The 25,117-nt window shown below is 39.5% G+C and overlaps 1 protein-coding gene across 7 annotated transcripts in view; it reads right to left on the reverse strand.

Moving 5' to 3' along the window:
* Nucleotides 1-25,117, reverse strand: part of LOC102293263 (speckle type BTB/POZ protein) — a 93,889-nt gene that overhangs the window by 8,889 nt on the left and 59,883 nt on the right. For all 7 annotated transcript variants that reach the window (XM_042220617.1, XM_042220618.1, XM_042220621.1 and 4 more), the window contains 3 exons: nt 23,275-23,402; nt 6,915-7,092; nt 1,123-1,178 (listed from right to left, as the gene is read on the reverse strand). In XM_042220617.1, the coding sequence (XP_042076551.1) occupies nt 1,123-1,178; nt 6,915-7,092; nt 23,275-23,402 (362 nt within the window). The remainder of the gene's footprint in view (nt 1-1,122; nt 1,179-6,914; nt 7,093-23,274; nt 23,403-25,117) is intronic.

Below are 25,117 nucleotides of genomic sequence, written 5' to 3' on the forward strand. Positions count from 1 at the left end.
GCAAAAACCTTTATAGCTTATTCTGGGACAGGAAATAACTGCAATGATTCATTCCAGGATGGCTGTTGAGTTGCGACACTTGCCTCAAGAGGAACTTGGATTGCATTTACCTAACTTTACATAAATTTGCACATAAATCTTCAACGTTTTTTCCATCTCTTAAAAGTATTATCAAGCTACTCGCATGCAGAACTGTAGCAACAGGAAGCTTGAATCCACAACGTCAACCTGCTAATAACACTAATCAGTCACAATAGTTCTCAGAACTATTCATACCTCCACAGTACTTACACTTTAGTTTTACATAATTAAATAAGAAGTTATAGGAGAGGCAGAAAGTTATCACAACTAGCACCACCTTTCCATCATCTCCACTGTAAATAGGACGACGTCAGACAGGTTATTTAAAATACACCCTTATGACACAGACTCCTGCCTTATAACTGTCTGCAAACCACTTCCCTCTTTGGAGCAGTTAATATTCCCACTAGACTCTCTCTACTTTCCTTTAAAGGTCAGTACTGTCAAGACATTTTGCTACTGATCAATGGCACCTATGCATGTGTTAAAGTTCACTAAAGTCAGAACTTATAAAAAAAACAACAAATTGAGCAGATTTACTGTGCCCATTTCATTAAATTAATGAATTTTGATGTGAGGTATGAACATTTTGAGCAGCAGCAACACCAGGCACAAACTGCAGCACAAAAAAATGGCAAAAAGATATGTATATTAAAAAGATTAAAAAGAGATATCAAAAGGAAAACCAATTCCCTCATGACATTGTAATTGAGTTCCAGGAACAGAGTGATCATATTGAAAGCAACAGAGACTTCAGTCATTTTGTCTGATACAGTCTTGTTAAGTCTACAAATAACACGCTTTTTGCCATCAAAGAAATATCAAAGATTATACAAGTGATAATGATATAATCACTTAAGGATTTTTTCCATATAGTAGCTGTGATGACACCATATAATAGTCAGCAAGACATGAAGGAACATGTGCAGCCACACTTGTTTAAAGAGGCAAGTGCTTCCTGATGCAACAGAAGGAAAGATTGAAATTTAAACATTTGACTCACCGTGCACTGAGGGAGCAGGAGCGACAGAGTCAACTCACCTTCTTACTCTCTTCCATCTCGTGCTCAAACATGGCACTGAACACCGGCGAGCGAGCTGGGACAGAGAGAAACAAAAGGCCGAGACAGAGAAAAGAGGGTTTGTTATTGAGTGTAATGTTGATACACGGTGAGGTCTCTGATATCCGTTAACAGCTTGCCACAGGGCCGGAGGAGAGCAAGGACATGACTGACAGCAGTGACAGCAGTAGAGGCATCATGTGGAAAAAGTCAGCTCCTTTCTGCTGACAGACTCTTGACAGCCTTTCTCGTTTGTTTAGCCAGTATTCAACGTTGATGGGCCGACTTGAGTGTTGCTTATCTCATATATTATTCCCTAATAAAGATCTGTTTTCCTCTTTTAGTTGCACTTTCACTTGCTACCACTCAACTGCTATTTCTTTTTTTCCCCCCTTTCTTAGATATAGTTTTTCACACGGCTTTTGCATCACAGCACAGTCTACAAATCCTCTCAAGGAAAGTTCAGACTATTCTTCCATTTATAGAAAGTGATAAGCCGTGAGAGAGAAACAATGTAAAAGAGCTGCTGGTTATTTGCCAAGTCACAACAAGAAACAAAGAGGGTTTGCAATGAAAAATGTATTCTTATAATCCAAGTTCACACAGATTTCATATTGTATATTTTGCTAAAGACATTTTTGCACATTTTGACAATCTCCAAAATAACAAAGATAAAGTCTAGTAGGAAAAAAAGAAGCAAAAGCAATGACCCAATGGCCCTAAAATGGACATATTAATGTATTTAATGTTTTACGTATTTAGTGAAAGCTTAAGCACAGTGTTTTTCCACTGTTGTTATCCCAGACGTGACCCCAGCTGGAGAGGTCATGCTTAATCTCCAGTACAGGCAGAACATGACGGCCCAAACAGAGCTCTTTAAAATTTCAAATTACTGCTGTCTAATAATTCTGCAGGCTTAAAATACTCAACGCATCTTGTCCCTGTAGTTCTGCTTAAGGCAACAACACTGTATTTTCTCTCTTGTCGTCCCAGTGGTGACAGTGGTTAGTTTTGGCACAGAATAAAGCACAGCCTCACAGATGGAGCTTAGCCTGTACTTGATTTCCAGCTACTGTTATTACTAGTAGAGTAAGAATGTGTTCCTACAAAGGTAGACCTTGGCCTTTTACTCAGAGTCGCATATATACTATAGCCATGCTTTTCTGACATGGTTCGCTTAGTTTGATTATGCACTGAAAGGGTAACAGTTCACATTATTATTCAGAAGTGAATGCCTTATTAGCTAGTCATTAAAATCTAACAAATGTTGTAACACATTATTAAGTATGTGTCAAAGTCAGTGATATAATAATTAATTCAGACACTTAATAATGAGTTATTAACGCAAAGCTATCTAACCATTTAATTACTCATTGGGTTACACGGTCTCATCCATTAAAACTGCCAAAGCCACAAATAGCTATAATACTGTATAACTGAATAAGCATTAACAATGGACACTGAGGCTATAAGGTCAGAAACTCACTCGCTACAGGAGAATCTCAAATCCACTAAATAAAATGGCTAACACTAAGTCCCTTAACATTTTCATACATGTTACTTACGACACATTTAGAGTTTTAGCAAAGGTGGGACATTGGAAATAAATGGTGTTCATTTTAGTTACTTAAGTTGTCACAGTCATTTTACTATAGTAGAGAAGATAATTTGATGAGAAACAGACAAAATCTTAATCTTTGAAGTCCCATTGCCACAGGTTTATAAAAAGAAAAAAATCAAGCACCAAGCACTTATTTTGTAAGCGTATGGGGCATTCTTTAATAATAATGCAAGTCAGTTTTCAAATTCAAATTCAAAGCTTCCTTTAACATCAGCACAAAAACTGCAACAGGAGTTTCATGGCATGTGTTTCTGGGGCTGAGCAGCCAGTAGGTGTAATGAGTAGGCGGTCCAGAACTTCTTCTGATACAGTGTAAAAGTTTGTTCAATATCAAAGGAATTGCTCGTGTTCTCACACCAGTGAAAATGTTGAAACATTAACTAAATGATGGATAGCATCTTAACTATCAAGCTTGTTTAGTTGATAATGGAAATTCACATAACCTTCAAATATTCCTATTCTCCCGTCTCTTAGGAAGGATACTTCTTTTGTGTATATATGAGGTAAGACAAGCTAGCCACAAAATGTTTTTTGAGCAAATTAAGTTTTCAGAGAGTCTTGCTGTCCACAGGATATTAAGAAGTGCCATGTTAAAGACTTCAGCATACTTTATCCATTATGTATATGGATCCATAACTGAAGACGTAGTACTAATATCAGTACTCTTAGATGAAGTTAGAAAGTGTGGTCCTGTTACGCTTCAATGACTTGATCGGGAGTCCGCCTAGCCTAGACATTCTCTCTGTCTTAATGTCTGCATGGAAACTAAGCTTTGCACTGAATGGCCTGGTAGGACTCTGGGAACAAATCTACACCAAGTCTGTCTGGTGCAGCTGGTGAGCTCATACTGCAGTAGCAAATCGAAGGGGTGGGTGAGAGAGAGAAAGAATAAGGAAGAGGTCACAGTAAAGAAAGCATGGAGAGGAGAAAGGAAGGAAGGAAGAAGAGGGATGGACATGGGGAGAAAGCGGAACTGAGCACAATTTAAGGGGAGAGAAAAGCATGAAAACCACTAGGAAGACATTTAACAATCAGAAAGGCGCAGATAAAAGACAGGGAAAAGGAGATAAGAAAAGAATACAGTCAAAGGAAGATAATAAAGAAGAATAAAGAATAAAAAAGGAGCAAAAAATAAAAAGCCTGAGTGAAAGAGAAAGAAGAAAAGTAAGAAATGTAGAAGCGGGTATAAAATTAAGGTAAGCGACGGGAAGAGAGTGAGTTGTACAAAGATCACATGGCCAATGCACAGCCAATTTGAGTTACTCTCCCTACGCCGTTTGATCCCACTCTGTCCGTCTCCACGGCGATTAACGGACAGCAGAGTTGTCACGGGAACAGCCTAGAGGGGGAGTAACGCGGAGGAGGTACGTCATCTGGACTGAGCGGAGAGAGAAAGCACGGTAGCAAGAGAGAAAGGGGAAGACCCCAAACCACAGCAGCACATAATTAAAATGGCTCCTCACACACACATTTCAACAAATCCAATAATGAACAGCCTCCCCTCGTCTCCACAGAGACACACAGTTCACCAGTTTCTTCAAACTTTTCACTAGCTGATGCTGGCTGTCATCAAAGTGCCAATATCTGAAACAAGTTTATGCTTGTCTGCGTGAGAGTGCGAGAAACTTTATTTTCATCAATATGGATTCCTGAAGGCCAATGAAGACACACAGGTGCTGAAGGTGTCAATAGCGAATACGGATATTCAATGTATTCAAATTTAATCATCCCCGTGGCGAGCAAAATTATTCATCAAAATTAAAAATTTGATGAAGTATTTCCCCCAGAATTTAGTTCTCGTCACAGTGGAAAAGCCTCTGTAACAGCATTCACACCGAAACGAAAACTCTCCAGTGAAGCCTAGAATAATGACAGACTCCTCTATGAATAATAACAAACTCCACCACCCTCATAAAACTTTGAATTCAAAGTATTTTAATATAAACGGTGGATTAGAGTGCAATGTCAATGAACTACTTTTTCATCAAATTTTAATATTTCAATTCAATCTAAATACAGACCAATTTTAACAAAGGCATTAGGTGTTATATTCTTTACCATCAGAGTAAATAAAAGAATAAAAGAAACAAGGTATATATAAAATAAAACAGACCTCACTTAAATGAGGCCCTTTTTCCCCATTCGAGGCCACTTCTTTGTGTACCAATGGACCACTTTACATTTGGTTCTGACTATTTGCACTTGTGCATCTGCAATCTCACCACTGAATCCAAACCTGCTTAGACAGCAAACCTGAACTTCTGTGTCAAACTGACCTAGCATATATTGAGGGGCAGCAGTATGGCTTCATGCCGAGAAAGAGCACTACAAGCGCGATGTTTGCTTTGAGAGTGTTGATGAAGAAGTATAGAGAAGGTCAGAAAGAGCTCCACGGGGTCTCTGTAGGCCTTGAGGAAGCATATGATAGGATGCCAAGAGAGGAACTATGGTACTGCATTAGAAAGTCAACAGCAGCAGAGAAGTATGTGAGGGTGGTGCAGGACATGTATGAGTCAAGCAAGCCACTGGTGAGGTGTGCAGTAGAAGTGTTAAATATGGAGCTGCCAGACAGAAGTAAAAGAGGAAGACCACAGAGAGGAATCATGAAGTAGGACATGCGAGTTGGTAAAACACATATGACATGCTAGGGCCATGGTGAGATGGAGGCAGATGAGCTACTGTGGCTCCAAATAAAGGGAGAAACTAAAGAAACGGAAGCAGCAGCAGACTGGTGATGGCAGGTTTGTGGCTGAGACCAAGAGACCAAACAGCAGTAAGTCTGAAGGGAGAACTCAAGTCACAAGTCATTAGTTGACCGGAAACATGGTTCTTGTAGTCCATAATAACCTAAGGCATGGCAAAAATTTACCATAGCGCACCTACATCAGGCTTACCAAAAAGGCTGATTTGTGGGGGGCTACAACAACAACAACAGGGTATTAGACCCCCATTTATATCAATGCAACTTCATCCTCTTCTTTAAATTAAATTCAACTCGGGGGTGACCATCTTCATACAAAGAGGAAAAGAAGGCAAGCACCACAAACGTGATAAATGGTCAGAACTTCCAGGAAAGAATTTAAAAGGACACGTTGAAAGTGGTAGAGAGCTGCCCAAGTAAATAATCTTGAAGGAAGCATCATGAATTTAAATCAGATGTGTTTTTTGGACTGCATGTGCGACCATCAAACAAAACAAAAAAAGAGAGAATCCTAAAATGAATTTAATGCATCAGTGTTTAATGTGAAGTACTGTGCACAAAAACACATTGTCAAAAAGAAAAGACAAGTATACTCCTGGGAACAATCAACCAAATGTTGCCACTAGTCTAACAACACTAGCTGTTAGGATTAAAACAAACATTGCAAAGAAAGTTTGCCCATCGTTTGCCTATGGCATATCACTGTGTACTTTAGACAATGGTGTGATTGTTTTCTCAGCCCCCGCTGATTCCAAAGTCATATTGATGCAAAGTTTGATTAAAACAAGTCACTTGAATGTTCATAAAATGAACATGGCAGCTCCAGGCAACAATCAGTCATGTTTTATCTAACGGAAACCTCAGCGCTGTCAAATGAAGCCAACGTGTTGCAGTTTCTTAAAGGGGCACTTGTGGCTGGTTTAAAAAACAAAAATATACAGTTTGTAATACAATTATCTGACAGACGATCCAAGATCATTCTTCATGGGTTTCCATCAGGGTTTTTTGCCATTGCTTGGCAACTCAGTTTCAGCAAGTTTCAGCTCTGTCAATTAATTTTCTATAGGACTGAGGTCTGGAGACCGTAATGTGCTTCTTCTTTAGGCTCCACTCTCCCTCTTTTTCAGAATTATTGTCTGACAATCTTAACTGATAATTTGTCTCTCACCAATAGAATGAAACTACTATAAAAACTATACACGTGAAATAATTACTTCCCCTAATGTATGTATTATTGCAAAGAAGACATTAAAGTTGGACCACAAAAATTCTAAATGTCTTAATTTATTTATCAATCATAAACTTCATTAAAAGCATTTTATCTTCACAGACAACACAAAGCAGTAAGTGTATTGCTTTAAACAACGTTTCCAGCTGGGTTTTAGCACCTGAAGGCTAAATATAAAGCTGTAGCAATAACCTCTTACACATGTGACAAAGGATATTCTCACCTGCCAATATGGCTTTGTGTGCCTGGAATTTCTGGCCAGCAACACACAGGGAGCAGTCGGTGAATCTGGAGCTTGCCCACAGATCTCCAAGTTCTTCCGCCAGCCTGCAGTCAGGAACCCTCACCATGTTCATGGTGTTCTGGCCTGAGATATTCACCGAGTCTTGCACTACGCTCACCTGAAAAGACACACACACACACGTTTACAGATTACCCCCCCATGTCGTAAATTTTGTGCCCTTTTTATTGTGTAAATCGGAATAACTCGTTTTAGAGTGAATAGTTCCTTTAGCACACTGACTGGTTCACACAGAGGCAAATAAACAGCATGCAATGTTCATAAAAGGAAAATAAATCGGTAAATCAAACATGCTGTGAATGCTTAATGTGGGTTCACTGTCTCTGTAATCAATACACCAGCCACTCAGTATGGAAGTAATTTGAAGAAAACCTATTGTTCCTTCTTTATCAAATCAGACTGGCTACACTCCCAAACAATCCAAAAAACCCGCATTGAAGTCAAATTGGGAGTGCCAGTATGTGTGTGTGTGCATGAGAGTTGTCTGTATGTCTTCCCTGCTGACTTCACCACCTGTTCCAGACAATGTCAACCAGACTCATTTATCTCTCAACAGGACTCACTGCAAACACACACAAACAAGCAGGCTTATGAGCACAAACACACCCACATATTCACACACACACTAATTACTAAGTAATTTCCAACAGACTGGATTGACTGACTTGCAGTTTTTCACCTGCCTGGAGTGCAATCTAATCAAAGAGAAAAATTAGCTAGCTATAGCCTGGTTTGGAACATTCTGTAGTTGGTTAATTAATTAGTTAGTTGTCTGGCTTTCGTTTCATGACAGATTAGTCTAGTAATGACGAAGTCCAGAGTCATTCTAGCTAGCATCCGCGGAGTGAGGGTTAAACGGTGAAGGATTATTAACTTTGGTGTCAAAGAATTAATTTCAAAGAATAAAGAATATGGCTCATATTACCAATTATGATAAATTGTCAGTGTTCAACAAAGTCTCCTTTAGTTCACAACTTGTAAATGAATGTGTTTTAAATTGTCTAGCCGAGGGCTCAGTAAATTGTCAAATTAAGATTTTGCTAGTTTTCTGTTATTATAAGACATTAAGGCCATACTCCCCAACTGGGTTGCTTTCTTTTTCCTTTAAATTAGGCCTTTTAGGGTCAGGTAAGTTTACGGACACTGTAATGACACTATATTATGATTTTTTTGAAAAGAAGTGATCCCACTCGTAGTTTTTTATACTTGTAACCATTTGATTAAAGAAAATCTGAATCGTATTATTATTACTATTACTGTATTATTTTCTAAAATGGCACAATGGAACAGTGGTTAGCACAGTCACCTCATAGCAAGAAGATCCTGGGTTTGAATCCAGCCCGAGGCCGTTCCCTGCAGAGCCTGCATGGGTTCTCTCCAGTTAATCTGATGTCCTTCCACAGTCCAAAGAATGTATGGGGTTGGGTTAACTGGTCATTCTGAACTGGCTAAAGATGTAAAGTAAGCATAAACGATTGTCTGTCTTTGTGTTAGCCCTGTGATAAATTGGTGACCTGTCCAGGGTGTACCCTATGACATCTGGCACAGCCAAAACTCTGGATGGATAGATTCTAAACATGATTTCATTAGAATATTATTGATTTTCAGGCTAAGCACTCTTGCATTCAACAAAACACTATTCAAAGACTTCTGACATGTTTTTTCTATCAATTTAAATAAATGTATTTTGTCATAGCTGGCAGTATTGGTGGTGGATGGAAAATGAAATTTGCTGGACTTCAGTTACATTTAACACCACAATTAAGAGCTACGGGGCACCTGACACCTGATAAATAAAAGGACGCTTGTTCTCCTGTTTTTCTCGCTGACACCTTCGAATAGCTTTCAGTAAACTATTGTCAAGAACAAGGCCAAAAATCCCAAAACATCCCACAAAGTGACCTTGCTGTTAAAGCATCAGCAACTGAGGCTGACACCCAAAAATCCATAAAAAAATAAATAAATAAACTAAATTACAGCCCGGTTCCCTTCTCATCCATCCCCATTCAACCATCAGCCCACCTATTCGTCCAATGCCACATCCATCCACCTATTCAAAGAACACAAAAAGAGTCCTAGAAAAGGAGGAAAAGTGCATACAATAGAGAAGTACGTGGCAAGCAGGAAATTGAATGTCAAGGATCCTTGTTTGCTCCTGATGGAGGTTTGAGGGTTAGCCTGAAGGGGACAGAAAGACAGACTGATAATAAAACAGAAGAGTAAGAAAAGCAGGAGATTGGGGGGGAGGGGAGATATGGAGATAATAAAAGTGGAGAGAATACAGATGCAGAGATACCAAGCGACAGACAGACAGAATAGAGAGAAGCCATCACACACAAAAGAGCTAGGAGTGAGTGAGCCATTGGTGGGATCTACAGTTGAAGATGACCTCTCATAGTAGCAGCTCATTCCTGGTACAGAAATGACAGGGACAGTGTGAAGAAAATGTGACTATTCTGAAGAAGGAGAATTCAAAGTATTCCTGTGTGTGAGACAGTCTGGTTTCCACAGCTAGGCCTATTATTCACACTCCTAGGAGATGCAGGTTTGACTGACATATGTACATCTCAACACACTGACAGATGGGAACTAAAAATAAAGCCACATTCACACGAGAAAGAGACATTCCTGTGCACAGACTTTGGCATTCATAAAACACTGATTAGTAATACAGAAGGCCTGGTAGATAGGGATTTGCTTTGTATAAGGGAGGAACAGGAGGAAAAACAGAAGAGAGAGACAGACGCACAGGCAAAGACAAAGAGGGCGGAGGACAGAAGTTCACTGAGCTCAAGCTGGAATGAAAAATGGCTTTAGGAGGAGAAGAGGAGGAGAGAGGGGAGAGTCCAGAGCTGTGTCCTGAGTACCCACTGAATAAAATAAACAAGTGCTGAAAAGCGAATTGGAAGGGAAGCCTGGAAGCTTGGTCCGTGCGTTTCGGTATAAATAGCCCAATTAGTATGGTGGAGCCGTCGTCGGGCTTTTAGATGCAGTGTGGCAGAGCCGGTCTAATTACTGGCTAACTTGACCAATTATTTCACTGTTTAACCAGGCAGAAACTAAATCGCAGCACCTGGTTATTTAGATACACTGGCTGCCCAGACAGTCTTCACACCATTAGCTGTCATCTTCAGTCATTGTCAGCTTCCTCCTGCTTGCATTTTCCCACTCGAAAACAATTCTCATAGTGATTGAGCAGACAACATTCCTAACCATGTATACACTTGATCTTAATTCAGTCTTACAATAAGTATACTTTGTCATCTTAAGCCTTCACTTATTTTAGTAGAGATGGGCGAATGCTTTGTGATGAGTTATTTGTCACCTGACAACAAAAATGTAAGTCCTCCCAAGAAAAAGGCATTAGTGTTCAACATCTTAATAAATGTCAAAAACACATATACAGACTGTGTGACTCTTTCGCATCGAGATTTCCTCAGTGAAATTATAAACTCCACTAACAGACGGTATATAAAGATGAACGTAGCCTCCAGGTCTGTGAAGCCAATGCATTAGTGAATTAAATCCTCATCGTTTCCAAGCAGGGGGTGAGTCCCTTTATAGAAGTCTGAGGACACAATCGTGCTCCTTGCGTGATTTATGGGTTTTATTGTTAGTTTCTAGTTTTTTTTTCTTAGTACAGCATCACATTAATTTTCTAAGTTGTACTCCCCACCTAGCAGTTGACAAGTACCAACTGTATGAAAGCTCTCAGTCACATCACATCCGGCTTCAGCAAAGCAAAAGCTCAGGTGCAGGCTTCAAAACAGCTGGATGATGTCACACTAGTTGTTTTATATGTTTTTATATGAAGTCCAACTTATTATAAGAGTCACAGTCATGACATCCTCCCATCCTCATATCGTTTTTAATTAATATTAGATTGTTCAGGAAGACGTGTGGAGGCATCCCGGGTAAATGTACGCTAACGGAAATGTAAACTTTGCTCGCCAGAAAGAAGTTTTTCTTTAAAGATACCTCAGTAATGGAGCATTAACTGAATGTTGGTCAATATCACAATTTTAATATCGACTTTGATTCTAAAGTTTGAGTTTTGGTGTCAACGAGGTCAATAAGAATGATCCCTCAGAGGAAAACTCCATAGTAACTCTGCCAGCAGTGCAATTCAATGCAATGAAAGAACTGAATTAACCAACCAACCAACTAAATGATTGACTGCTTTGTATTTATTACCCAGTAGTTATACTGATGATTATCATGATGATGATGACGACAGAAACCACTTATGTATACAACCTTAGGTAAGAAAATAACAGTAATGAAGAATCATTGCAGCTATATCACCACAATCATCATTTGTTTTGGTAATTAAGTTCCAGAGATAAGTACTTACTAAAGCGCTTGCCTCCCAGTTAGTTCCTCAGACATCAAGATGAATCTCATTGTAAACCCTCCAGGCAACGCAGAGTTAATATTGAGTTTCAGCACCCAGATGATTTATTCATAATGCATCAATCTTTTTCTGCCTGTTTATGTGTTTGTTTATGGATTTACAGTGTTTTGCCATGCGTGAAATAGTTCGAAAAAGGGAAAAAAAAAAAGAGATTCAAATCAAATGAAATTCATTAAGTTCTGGAACACTTGTTCCTTTACCTGCCAAGACTCATTTTCTCGGTGCAGTCCTTTGCATTCACAAACACGTAAACATGGGCCGAGATGACGGACGAAGCAGACGGACATATGGACAGATGCATGCATACATACACTCACCTCAGCAAACTACACACTTTCTCACACATATGACAGGACACTACTTGCTGCTGATGTATTATTTTTAAAAAAGTGTAATTTCCTTCTTTCTGTTTTTTTTTTTTTTACCATAGATAATTTGCATAAATATTATTTGACTTTCCACACAACATAGTTTTAATGACCTGCTTTGAGTGAAGGCAAACTTCTAACCTGAAGAGGTGCTATCTAGACAGACAGCACTCAGGATGAGAATAAATATCCACTAGTTCTATGCAAAATAGAATTCCTTTATGCTGCTTTCTCCCAGACGTCCTCACCACACATTTTCATGACTGTCCTTCCGATTCTTTCAAACTCTTTACTTCTGAGATCATTAAGGATGTCATTCGATAAACAAAACAAGTCTTAAAATTAAGAGTATTTGTTATGTGGTATGTTAAACAATAACCTGTTAAAGGAGGATGTTTTTCACAATTATTCAACAGCTTAAATTTGTTAACTTTTTGGGTCATTCTTCTAAGAAAAAAACCCCAATGAACATAATGGGGAAAAAAAATTCTGTCCATCTCTGCAGGCAGAAGCAAAGTCTGACAGTGAATGGTTCAGAAATGGTTGCCAGGTTGGCAACGAGCCGCTGCCAAAATGGTAGCCTTATTTTAATTGTTTGGAATTGGAACAATTATGTCCATATTTCGAAAATAAAACCTGATACCAAGATCGTCTGAAAGCAATTTACATAACACAGATGTTATTTTTTAATCGTCTGTATGTGTGCAACACACACATACAGAGGAAATGTTACCATTGTGCCTTATTAATTATGCAAATTAAAAATATCAGTGTGAGGCTGAATGCATTTGAAATCACACATTTGCAAGTTTTGGGTCATTTGCCGCCACTGAGGGGGAAAAAAGGAAGATAACAGTTCCACATTTGAAAAACTGCATTAAATTAAACCAGAAACTGATTTACTGCATGTTTTCCATCCTTCTCTATTTATTAGATCAGTGTTGCTCCCAATCAGTCTGTCTTTTAGTATCAGTACTCTCACAATGATACACTTTATTTTTCTTTAAGTATAAAGTCAGTTCTGTTGAGTGTTATTTATTGTTTTATTCAATCGTTTCACTGTTTTATTGCACACCTCACTTTTGCCTTTAGATGTGACAGTGTGATGTAATGCAGCTCTAGCACACTCATTTGCCTTGACAAAGATTATACACTGAAAGCACTGAATAGACATGAAAAGTGCTTCCTACAGTGGCAACCACACCATACTAAATGGCTGACAGTGATCCAAATCTGGCTGCCTGGGGCCACTAAAAACCTACTATTGATCTCTCTGGAGGTAACTACAGAAGCATTAACAAATTAAATCAGACAAACATCTTTTACAGCATTACCCACATTATATCACCGCTGTGTTTCAAATCAAACACACTGCTAGTCTGAGGGTTCACTACTAGTTGTGTTTCTACTGCTTCAGTGGAACAAATGTGTTTAAATAAATCATTACAAATGTATTACGAGTTAGTTCAAGGAAAAGCACAGCCATACTTCAGAATTTCTTTTATCTGTTATTTACATTTTTAATGGAAATTTGATTGCAATTGAACCTGAATCAAATGTCAGGGGAAAATATTGCATTTTATAATAGATTTTTAAGACGCAACAACAAGGTGAGTGCATGCTATCTGAGGAATAAATCTAATAACAAAGTGCATGCAATTCCACTATTTTTCGATAAACAACATAAATACACACTCATGATGTACACCTACTCATTTCATCGACAAACTCTCAAAAGATCTGTGATCTTTGAAATTGTCATTTGAACCCCTAAGCACAAAAATTCATCACCATCTTTTTATAACGTACAACTTGCTCTCCACTCTCTAGCCAGCTAGAGTAAACAGGCTTGATGTCACAGACGCGCTCTGCAGCTCTCTTACTCATTCCCTGCATCTACTTTTAGATTTTATTGCTCACAAAAATCAAAAAAACAAAGCGCAATGACAGGATGTTGGAGTTTGGAGACAGTCTAATACACGGGTCTGAGTTAGTGGCCCTCTGGCAGCTGCAACAGGTGACAGAACTGATTAAACCGGAGAATAATAGAGGAATCTGATTTAGTCCTGACACCATTAAACAAACATAGCCCTAAATCCCAGAGCTATTAAACAAAAGTCAGAAATAAACACTGTTCACAGGAAGGCGACAGCTAAAACCGCCACCTTCTTTAATTAAAGGCTATTCACTTCCTCCCAGCTGATCATTGTTTTTTAACCTCCTTATTCCACCCATAAGGATTTAATGGAAGCTCTTATATTTCCAGTGTTTGCTCGGTCTTCCCTTTGGTGAACAAAGAGTAATTAATTTTATTTCTGTTTTGTTTGCAGAAAACTTAGGAAAAAAAAAAAAAGAACCAACCACTAAATACTGGATGACTAGTCTGAGCAGCTATAGACACGAGCCCCAATCAGACAAAGAACACTGCTGCATAACAACAAAAACACCACTATAGCGGTTTTTGATATAGCTTGTGTTTACTCCTACTATGCAAGACCATAGTGCCATAAGATTGTTAGCAGTAGAAACCACACTTTCGTTAAAGGTGACCTATTATGTCATTTATTATTCTTGGAGATACGATACTAGAGCAGCTTTAAACGATTCACAGTTTAAAATATACCTTATCTATCTTATACCAACTCCTGCTGCAGCCAGTCAGTTCATCTTCTGTCTGAAATAGGCCATTTCATTTCCTTCCCCACCCTCCCTTTATGATACCTTTCTTCTGAACCAGCTGCCCCTCACAAACAAAAGATTTCAACAGCGTATGAGTGGGGCTTTGTGCGGAAAAGTCATGTTAGAGATATCTCCTCTCACTGACACTGTACATAGCTAAGAAAAGACAGTCAGACAGTGTTTGGAGCTTTTAGCTAACAGGGATCACATGCACATAAAGTAGATTAACCTCAATATTTGAATCTTTGTTTAATGTGTATGTTAACACGTATATTAATATCTTTAATATTAGTTTACACACTCACCGACCACTTAATTAAATACACCTGTTCAACTGCTAATTAACACAAATATCTAATCAGTCATTCACATTGTAGTAACTCAATGCATTTAAGGCTGCACACCTGGTCAAGACAACAAGCTATAGTTCAAACCAAGCAAAAAAATGGGGAAGAAAGGTGAGCTCAGTGGCTCTGAATGTGGCAAGTTTCTTGGTGCCACACTGGCTAGTCGGAGTTTTTCAGAAATTGCTGATCTACTGAGATTTTCTTTCCAACCAGCTCTAGAGTTTACAAAGACTGATCCAAAGAGGAGAAAATACCCAGTTCTCAGGGTGAAAATGCTGGAGTATAGGCAGACTGTTTGGAGCTGAAATGAAGGCAATAGTAACTCAAATACCCACCAAAGCTGAGGATCTCTGAATGCACAACGCGTCAACCCTTAAAGCAGATTGTCTATGGCAGCAGAAGACCTTAGAGCAGGCAACTGAGGCTAAAATTGGCACAGGCTCAGCAAATCTGGACAATCAAAGAGAGGAACATTTCTGCTTTTATATGGTTAGAATTTGGCAAAAAAAACCAAAACAAAACATGCAAGCATAAATCCATTCTGCCGTGTATCAATGGTTCATGCTGGGGGCAGTGTTGTATGGGTGTGGGGGATATTTTGTTTGGGCCCTTTAGTGTCAACTGAGGATCATGATAGTGCTGACTATGTGCATCCCCTTTCATTAAAGTGCATGCGTCTTCTGGTGGTTACTTTCAAATTACCTCTATAGTTAATAAATATCAATCTAAGACCGCACTTTCAGGATGTGGTAGAACAGCACATTGCATCATGCCATCATGTCAATATGGACGAAACTCTCTGAGAAAGTTTCCAGCAACTTGTTGTCTCTATGCCAAGAAGAACTAAACCAATTATGATGGCAAAAGAATCCAAACAAGTACAAGCCTAATACAGTGGCTACTGAGGGGGCATAAAAAAATAAATAAATAAAACCCACACACACAGACTACCCAACAGTCCACTGAAAGCTCAGGGCATATTTCCATCAACAACATGATAACAAAATATCAATATATTTGGACATTTCTGAGTTTATTTCTAAATGTTACAAAAATATACTGAACACTCATTATCACATTTACTAAAGGAAATGTGGGAAAATGAGGAAAACTACTTTGCCAGGTGTAGCACGAAATGAGAATGCTGTTGCTAATTGCATAATGGGAAAAGCTGGATTATTGATAGCAGTTTTAATTCAAGGTAAGAATAATTAGTTTTTGGCCAAACACAACAGTAGCTCTTCTTTTCCAATTCCGACCAACAGCACACTACAAAGTTAAGCCAAGAAAGTTAAAGTTTTCACAAAATATTAACTATAGGTATCCATCCTGGTCTTACAGTGGTCACTTCACTGGCTGTGTGCAGGGATCCAGCTGTGTGAATTTCTGAGACTCTGCTCATAGACATACCTACTGCCCTGCCACTGACATGGTGGTATTTTGGTGAATCTACACAGACAGAGGCATATTTCATGCATGGTTTGAAGTCAAGCTGTTGAACGAGTATCATGGCTCAGGTCCTGATTCACAGCCAAGTATGCTGAGCCAAGCCAACTTTGTTCTTACACATACAGGCACACACAGACAGACACACACTCAGACGCAGTTCATCTACACACATGCACGCACAGACAGACACACACACACATAACCAACACACGCTCAGTAACACCACTAGCTGCGAGCATGAGCCTCTGCTTTCAGTCTATGAGAACCAGCCATTTGGGTCTCCTTTTAAGTAGCTTTGTTTTCTCTGCTGGAAGATCACAGACACCAAAGTGATAGCTTTGAGACTCTGATGCCCGATCTAAGAAGCTTGAAGGAAATGTTTGGACAAAGAAAATAAATAAACAGGCAAAAGTTGCCTGTTTGTTCAATTTTCTGCAGTCTTTACTCTGGGAGAAGCAAAGTGCTTTTGATGGGAAATGAAAGAATATTTGTGCTGTTGGTGCGAAAGCACTGCAAAGATAGTATCTATTAAAGGATCCACTGTGGCTCAAGTCACATTGTGAGACAGAGGGGGGTCAAGCTTGCACTCTGTTTGCTTTGTTGTTCAATCAGCAGTTTTACATATCCGTCTTTGATTAAATCCAAATTTACACCATTTAGCAACTACAAAACACAGAACTATACAAATATATTTCACCTCATTTCCCTTTTGCCTAACAAAAAACAAATCTCTCTGTGCATCCTTTCTCCCACGCCCCTTCTTCCTTGTGTCTCCCACCGCTGCCTCTTTATCCTGAACCAAGTGCTGCTCATGTGTGTGAGTGTGTGCATGCCCGTCTTGTTCAGTGTGCAGGGAGAGAGCAGCTGGAGCATCTGCAGTCGTCTCCTCTGACAGCAGCACAGCATATGGCAGGGCCCTGTGAAGGATGGGTGCTGTCACCCGGCAAAGTGCTTACCCACCGATGGGAGAGGCGAACCGCGCTAACACCATGAGGAAGAGGAGGAAACAGCTGAACATCAGCGCCCCACTCATTTATTCTCCCACCCTAGGAGAGGTGTACTGGAGGAGCCTTGAAGAAAGGGCTTTTACTCTAGCTATGGCCAAAGTCACAAAATATTAATATACTGTAAATCGCATCAAAAATAGTTATTCTGCAGGAGTTAAAGTTACAAGAGAAAAAAAAGAAAAAGAACAGACAACCAGGTAACACATGCAAGTGCTGAGCTTCATGAACTCATTACAGTTTTATGACTCACACAGAAGTGCATGAAATTTTGTGCAAAGTTGCATGTATAGTTTTGTAAATGATGATAATAATTATTATTATCATTACAATAACAGTATTATTATACTATTATGCTACTACTATTACTACTACTAGACACTTAACCTTTAGATTTTAAAAATTATTTCAGCCTAGGTCTTTCCTGCTTCTAAGCCTCTGCCCTTTTGCTTGAGTATCTTTCCCATTAATGTTGCTTTTGTGGCTTTAAGTCTGAAAAGTTAAAAGTTTGAACATAAATCTGAAGAAACTTGTTCATTCGACATGTAGTAACAAACTAGATAAAATGGTTCATTTCTGCATGGGAAGAAAATCTTCTTTTCGTAGCTTTTCATGCTAGCACTGGCTATGAGAAATCATACGCAGGTCATTATATTTCTATTTGTAAGTCATTAGTTGCTCTCTGGACTTTTTTCCTTTTCATTTTGGCTTTGTAATAAAATATAAACCTTTTCCATCAGGTTGCACCACAAGGAGAGCTGAGTGCTCAGTCAATCCAGTCAGAACATTTATCAAAGCTGATGATTCATTTTTAGTGTCTCAATCATTCAGGAACACCAAGATTCTCCGATTCTGGCCTCATCGGAGCCCAGTCTGACTGTGACTGCTTTTGTTTTCTTCCTAACGTGGAAATACTGAGCACAGAAACAAGGTTTCGATGATGCTTTGTTTTCTAGGCATTCCTGTTGTTTTTCTGCCTCTGTCGCCATCTTCCAGTTCTCTGGATCCAACAATGTGACCAAGTGTCAAGCTTAATCAAACTTTAATCCTGTTAATGATCCATGAATTTTGTTCTGCCCATTGTATTTAGATAAGTCTCCTCAGCATATAGTAAAGACTGATACACTGACCACAGCAACCGTCAAACTCTAGCATGCAAATAGACTGCTGAACATGTCTAGTAAACATCTTAGGTGGCCATGAATAAATGCTCTACCCAACATGCAACACATGAGCCATCTTCACCGCTAGCTTGAAGACCACGGCAGCCAGAACTGTACTATCATATTATGAAGGGTGTTTTGGGTTTTCATTTGGAAAAACTGTTCCAATTTTCAAAAACTGTGGTTATAGCCTGTTTTACTACGGTAATTTAATTTTCCTCTTCTGAATCAAACAGTGTGGTTTGGCTATGCTCTTCCTCAACTCCTTTTCACTTCTTATCTCTCTGCAGCTTTCTTCTATGCTATATTTACTAAGCAGCCCACATTTATGATTTAGAATCTTCTTATAATTAAAACCACCTCCATACATATTCTGTTTCAGTTTGAACTACGTCACTCCACTGCTGATAAAGAAGCTCTAACTTATTAAACAAACTTGCTTTTTCTCTTTTCTCTGTGGCACTTTCCAGTGATGTTTACAGAACCTGAAAAAATGTCCCCATCTGAAAACTTCATCTCCAGCTTAGCGGTTAATTTATGTCTAAATCAGACAGCCGCCAAATATGAAGTAGTTCTCAAGTTTACGAGTGTTTGGTGCTTGAATGGGAAGTAAAATCAATGCCAATCCAGGTTTTATCAACAGTCATTTTCCCTCTGCATACTCCCCAGTGAATTGAAGTGATTGTTGCAGGGGCAAAATACAAACCCTGATTGTGGATGGGGAAAAAAAAAAGGAATCAACAGGTTCCAGTTTGGTTCTCACACCTGAATCCTGTTTTTCACACGTTTTCCTTTCTAAAATTATATTTGTCTTTTTAAGATTTGACATTTTGACCACAATGTTAGCAATAAAGAAATTTGTGTGTGTACAACAAAAAAGGCCAAAAATATTACATACTGGCATCTCTATCCAAGGTTAAGACCGAGAAAATGTCGTTTCTGCATGGTGGAAACAGATGCTGTTGTGGTTCATCCTGGCGCCATTTCAGGAAGCTGGTATAAGCTAACAAATCTGAATTTGTTAATCTTGACACGACAAAACTCCAGTTTTCTGCTTCAGAAAGAGTTAACCTAAATTCTGAGCTGGTTACTGAGTTAACAGACTCTGAACTTAACCTGCTTGCTGGCAGGTTTTCTACAACAAACTGAGTTTGACTACTCTCCTCCTGCTGTACCTGAACCAACTGATTGTGGTTTCGATTCCTCATTCATAAAGTCGCTGTCAAAGCTCGATGCAGAGCAAATCAACTGCAGAAGTTTTTATTTTCACAAACTTGAAAATCCCAGTACTTAACATAAGTGCTAATCAGTAAGATGCTAATTTAAGGATGAAGTCAACTATTACGTCAGATTTTACATTTTAACACTTATTGAAACCTATTAAACATTTACTTAATATTTAAAAAATGTTATTTATATAATTTTATAACTGCCTGAGGTTGGATGCACCCCAGAGTTTATTTCTATCTGGATAACTAATGTCACGGGTCAATTAGTAAACTGTCTTATCTGTTTCTCTGTCATTTTTTTCCACTTGCATTTTGTCCCCGGCAGGTTGAAATTTGAAACAGGGATTCCAGCTTCTATTGAAAATTCAAGTTGTGACCAGTATTAAAAGAATTATTATTTTTGTATCAAACTTTTATTCTGTCTATGTTTATGGTAGAGCTATACAAGCTAAGTCTCATGCACACTCTTTTGGTCCAATGGATTAAAATGGAGGTCAGATGATGGCTTTCTTTCTCTGCTTAACTCAGGAAAAAAAAAATACTCAAGCGCTGTCGAAACTTACTCTGACCCACCATACTGGAGCAGGACACTCAGAGTTGCTGAACTTTGAGTTTAAAAATAAACTCAGAGTTTGTTGAATACACTTCCTGGAATAAGGCCCTGAAGCCACAGCAGACAGGACAGGAGGAGAAATAAACCATATCTGTGCAGCAACGTTAGTTCTGTGACTCTAGTTCTTATGGAGTAAAAGGGGACCACTGTGCCTCAGCTTTTCAGTGGCCAATTTACAATGACTGACAGGTACGTTTCACTACAAACTTTCCAAAACAACTTCTTCTTTCCCCTTTAGTCAATCAAAACAGACTTTCTGACTAACGCTTACATTGTCAGTCAACACGACTCTGCCAGCAGGCAAATAACGGCAGCCCAAAGTTGTTGGGTTTCTTTTTTTGAGGAGCCACTGGTCCTCCCGAGTGAGTCTGGCATTACTCTAAAATTTCTCTTAAGCATCTGCATTACCTGTAGCATGAACAATAGGATAAGCAGTGGTTTGACCTTAGAGATAGCGGTTACCCGTGTTGCTGACAGGGGAGGAGAAGGTCAGTTACAGAGAGAGAGGGTTTAACCTCCCTTACCTCAGCATCGCATTAAAGGAGGAGGAAGCAAAATGAAGGTAAAAAAACAAAAACAAAAAACCAACTCCAAATCCAATCTTGGCCTTTTGTTTTTGTCCTTTATCGTCTTTATTTTTCCATCTTCATCTGTTCTTTACCCCTGCGGCTTGATGCCACCCATTGTGCCCACATTCGCAAGAAGGCTTTTCCTTCAGTCTCTTCTCTCTGTGCCTTCTTCCCCTCCTTTTTATCTCCCCCTGTCCCTCATGCTCTCTTTTGACAGCCAACGCAGCACCTTTAATGGGAGCCATCTCCTCATTAAATACCTGCAAGGTGTCTGCAGTGGTTTGGCAGGGATAGAAAGACAAAAAGAGATGGAGACAAAGGAAGAGACAGAGAGAAAACACATCAGCTATTGTTTAGGCACTTTCTGACATGACACATAGACAGACATAGACAGATTTCACTGTGTTAAATTTGAATTACTAATGTCTCTGGAGGCAACTGAACCGAACAGAAAGACCAGGGGGTCAGGAGGAGCGGCTGAGTCAGTTCCCCCCTCCAACCTTAATCTGGCTTCTTTTCATAGCCTTTTTTCCTCTGACACTCTACTAGAAATACTAAAAGAGGAAGAATTAAGGGAGGGAAAAGAGGAAGGAAGTAAAAGTAGAGAAGCTCAGCAGACGGGTGAGGCAAGGGATACGAAGCAGAGGTGAAGGTAGAATGAGGAGAAAAAAGTAAGAAACTGTGATGCTCCAAGTGGGAGGCAGCAAGACATGAAAGGAAAAGGGAAAGGAGGAGGAGGAGATTGGGTCTGAATGAGAGATAAGATGGAGGGGAAAAAGAGGAAGGAGAGGAGATGAGAGAAGAGAGAAGAGGGAGCGGGCTGGGCTCTGGGGCGATGGGGCTCTCTCAGATGCAGGATGGGACCATCTGGACGAAAGTGGAGCCAGGTCTCTGACAGTAAACACTGGGCATCACTTTCACATGGAAAAAGACCAGGAAAAGAGATTCAAACACCCGTCCACACTTTCTTACCACCATCAACCCACTATGCTCCACCCAGTAACTAACTCTGCCAACCATTCTTCACACATGTTGGTGAAAAATACTGCCACTCCCCTCAATATTGGCAATTTCATCACTACCGCACAAAACACCCCACTTCCAGACTGCCTTTTTTTTTTTTGAATAACACTCCTTTGCAGTATTTTTTTCTTTCAGAATTGATTCTAAAAACACTGCTGCCTGCACATCTGACTTTCTCTGAGAAAATAAACTCTGTGTGCCCCTCAGGTCACCTTGGGCCATTCCTCCAAATGTTTCTAGAGTTTAAAAAAATGGTTGCTGTTATGCTGATGAAAACTTCCAATGTCTCCATCTTCCATTTATCTAATTTTCATATATAGCACTTTTTCTCTCTAAAATGTGCTATATAAATTTCCGCCGTCCTGCTTGTTCATCAGCGGAGCTGGCAAATTACAGCAGCAACAGATATTTACAGGGGAGGAAGTGGCCACTGAGGACTTGAACCAGCAACCCCATCGCTTTCCTTTCAGGAGAGTGGATGAAACCAAACACACACACACACACACACACACACACACACACACACACACAATATGTATACGATATCACGCACACACACTCAATTCTACCCCCTCCCTCATGGCTCTGGAGAAGCACAACTGCCCCTCCTACCCCTCTGTCGATAAGCCCGGTTTGGAAACACTTTAAACAGACTTGCACACTGCACCGCTACAAAAAGGGAAAACTTCAAGACATGCTCCCCTCCATACCCGCAGGGTTAATTAGAATTGTTTTAAACAGCCACTGCCATGCTTTTTAAACATTTATGGGGTGCATGCATTACAAGTAAGGCATTAACATATCCGGAAAGTTTAACCTCTTCTCTGGCTCCATTACGAGTAGCAGAGGGGAACGAGAGAGAGGACAGTTGACCTCTGCTGCCCCCTGTGTTACAGCTGAAAAACAACAAGGGAATTTTCAATGAGGAGCAGCAGCCAGATTTGGATCAGAGGAATCGGAGCCAAGCCACCATGCAGGATGAATGACAATCAGCTTGTATGTTAGTGATGAAAGAGAGAAACCCAGAGAGTATGTAGTACCAATAAAAACATACATTATTAACTAAGAGGGACATAGAATAAGTAGTAGTGACAAAAAAACAACTCAGTGAAATAGGAGTTGTGATCACTTGTGGGCAAAACCACCAAAACACAGGAAATGTAGGTATTTCAGCAAAACTGAATAATTATAGGTTGGACTTAATAAAAATGATATATTCTGGGTTAATCCAAATAGCTCAACTAATAGAAACACAGCTCAGAATATGATGTCAATGTTGAAATATCCCATTTCATGAACAATCATTTTGATAAGGATTTTCATTTTTGGAGGTGCAGCCTGTACTGTGAATGCTTAAAAATGAAGACACAGTGAAATTAGTTCAACAAACAACATGAGTTTTAATGAACAGTTCCACCTCTTACCTCACAGAAAAGAGTTAGTTTGTCATCAGGCAGCAGACCGTTGGCCTCATCCAACAGGAAGTCCCTCCTTATGAACTTCTTGAAACCCCAGTCCTTCCCCTGGACAAAGCGATACGCCCTCTGGCTCTCTGGAAAAGAAGACACACGGACAAACAAGGAGAAACAAGATTACTTGAAGACTTTCACAACGTGATTAAGCTCTGCGTGTGTGAATGTGTGTGCGAAAGAGAAAGTTTGTTATGAGTCATGGCCATAAGCAGCGGAGAAACAATGGCAAAAGAGGCTGGATGCAGGAAGTAATGCCTGCAGGGAGCTTTTAACACTTCAGAAGAAAACAGAATCTCTCTCTCTCCCCCGTTTCACTCTCTCTATCCTCTCGCTGCCACATAAAGACTAGTGGTAAACATGAGACAGAACTGCTGTGCCTCTTTGGCCAAGAAGTGAGAAATTGCAGGGATCAAAGCAGTCCAATTATCATGTGTTTATGGAGTGCCAATTATCTCTAACAGTGGCAGGAAGGATTCTGTAACACTCAGTTGCACTACAAAGACACAGGAAAGGTGGTGGAGTTCTTGTGTGTACAACAGGCACACTGTGGAGGCGGTCACAGCTATCTACAGTCACCTAACAGTCACAAATACTCACATACAAGGTCAAAACATTAATGGCTTTGAACTGCGGCAGCTACAGAGATCACAGCAAATTAAAGCTAATTGCAGATAGAATAAGGCCAGCCGCTAACACATAAATTTTGCAAGTAACTGAAGCTCTGTTGGAAGAATAAGACACCATTCTTTGGAGAAATTACATCATTCACCATTTTGCTAATGAGAAGAAAATGCTTCCTTGAGCACTGTTCTGGGATTACTGAGCTTAAGCGACAGACCCTTTTTGTGCATGGAGCCATCACTGTCCATTCCTGTAAGCGCAGACATAACTATATGACATGATACGGTAATAAATTAAGGTTTTATAGCTGGTTTTTTTGCGCGCCTGTAAAGGATTAGATGACGCTACAGGAAAAAGCTCCACAAGCTACAATGAGAGTCAATAGAAATCAGTTTATTTGCCAAGTCCTTGTCATTTCTTCCCCATTAAGATCTTTCCAAGGATGCTCTGTAAGACACAATAAAAATGTAATCATCCATGCTTGAATTGTGCTGGCACTAAGCAGAAACAAGAAGAAAATTTAGTAAGGACATACGGATAAACAAATTGGCAAATTACCAGATGAAATTGTGCAATGCTTGGTCATACTGACAAGAGTATAAAAGCAACGTGTCCCCAGTCTCATTATAGTATATTAGAGCCACGCAGTTTTTAGGCAGTAGCAGTGAGAATTATTTCTTTTAATAAATCATAAACTTTTTTTTACATCTTCTATTAATATTTGTTATGACAACCCATTTTGCCTTCAAATTGCCAGCAATTCTCCTGGGTACACTTGTGCATAATTTTTCAAGATAATTGGCATATAGTTTGTTCAAAGTATCTTCTGTGCATTCAGATTGTTTCAGTGACTTCTTCCTCTTCATGTAACCCAGACTCACTCCACAATACTGAGATGAAGGCTCGGTGGAGTCTCTGTGGAGACTATTACAGGAATCCTTTTCTTTTTTCGTGTCACTGAAGATAGTTCTTTATGACTCTGGCTACGGAGATGTACTTGTTATCATGCAACAGAACGAACACAGGACAGCCATAACGCTCCCTGATGGTATTGGATGAAATACCACCAGGTATTGCAAAGTGCAAGAGTGTTTTACATGAACCTAAATAGACACATAGATTGTATAATCCCCCAAATTGCTTTGATAGATGTTAGTTTTGCACCGTTTTCCAA

Source organism: Haplochromis burtoni, unplaced genomic scaffold (genome assembly GCF_018398535.1).
Source record: "Haplochromis burtoni strain Fernald_Lab_line unplaced genomic scaffold, NCSU_Asbu1 Contig_52, whole genome shotgun sequence".
NCBI lineage: Eukaryota > Metazoa > Chordata > Actinopteri > Cichliformes > Cichlidae > Haplochromis > Haplochromis burtoni.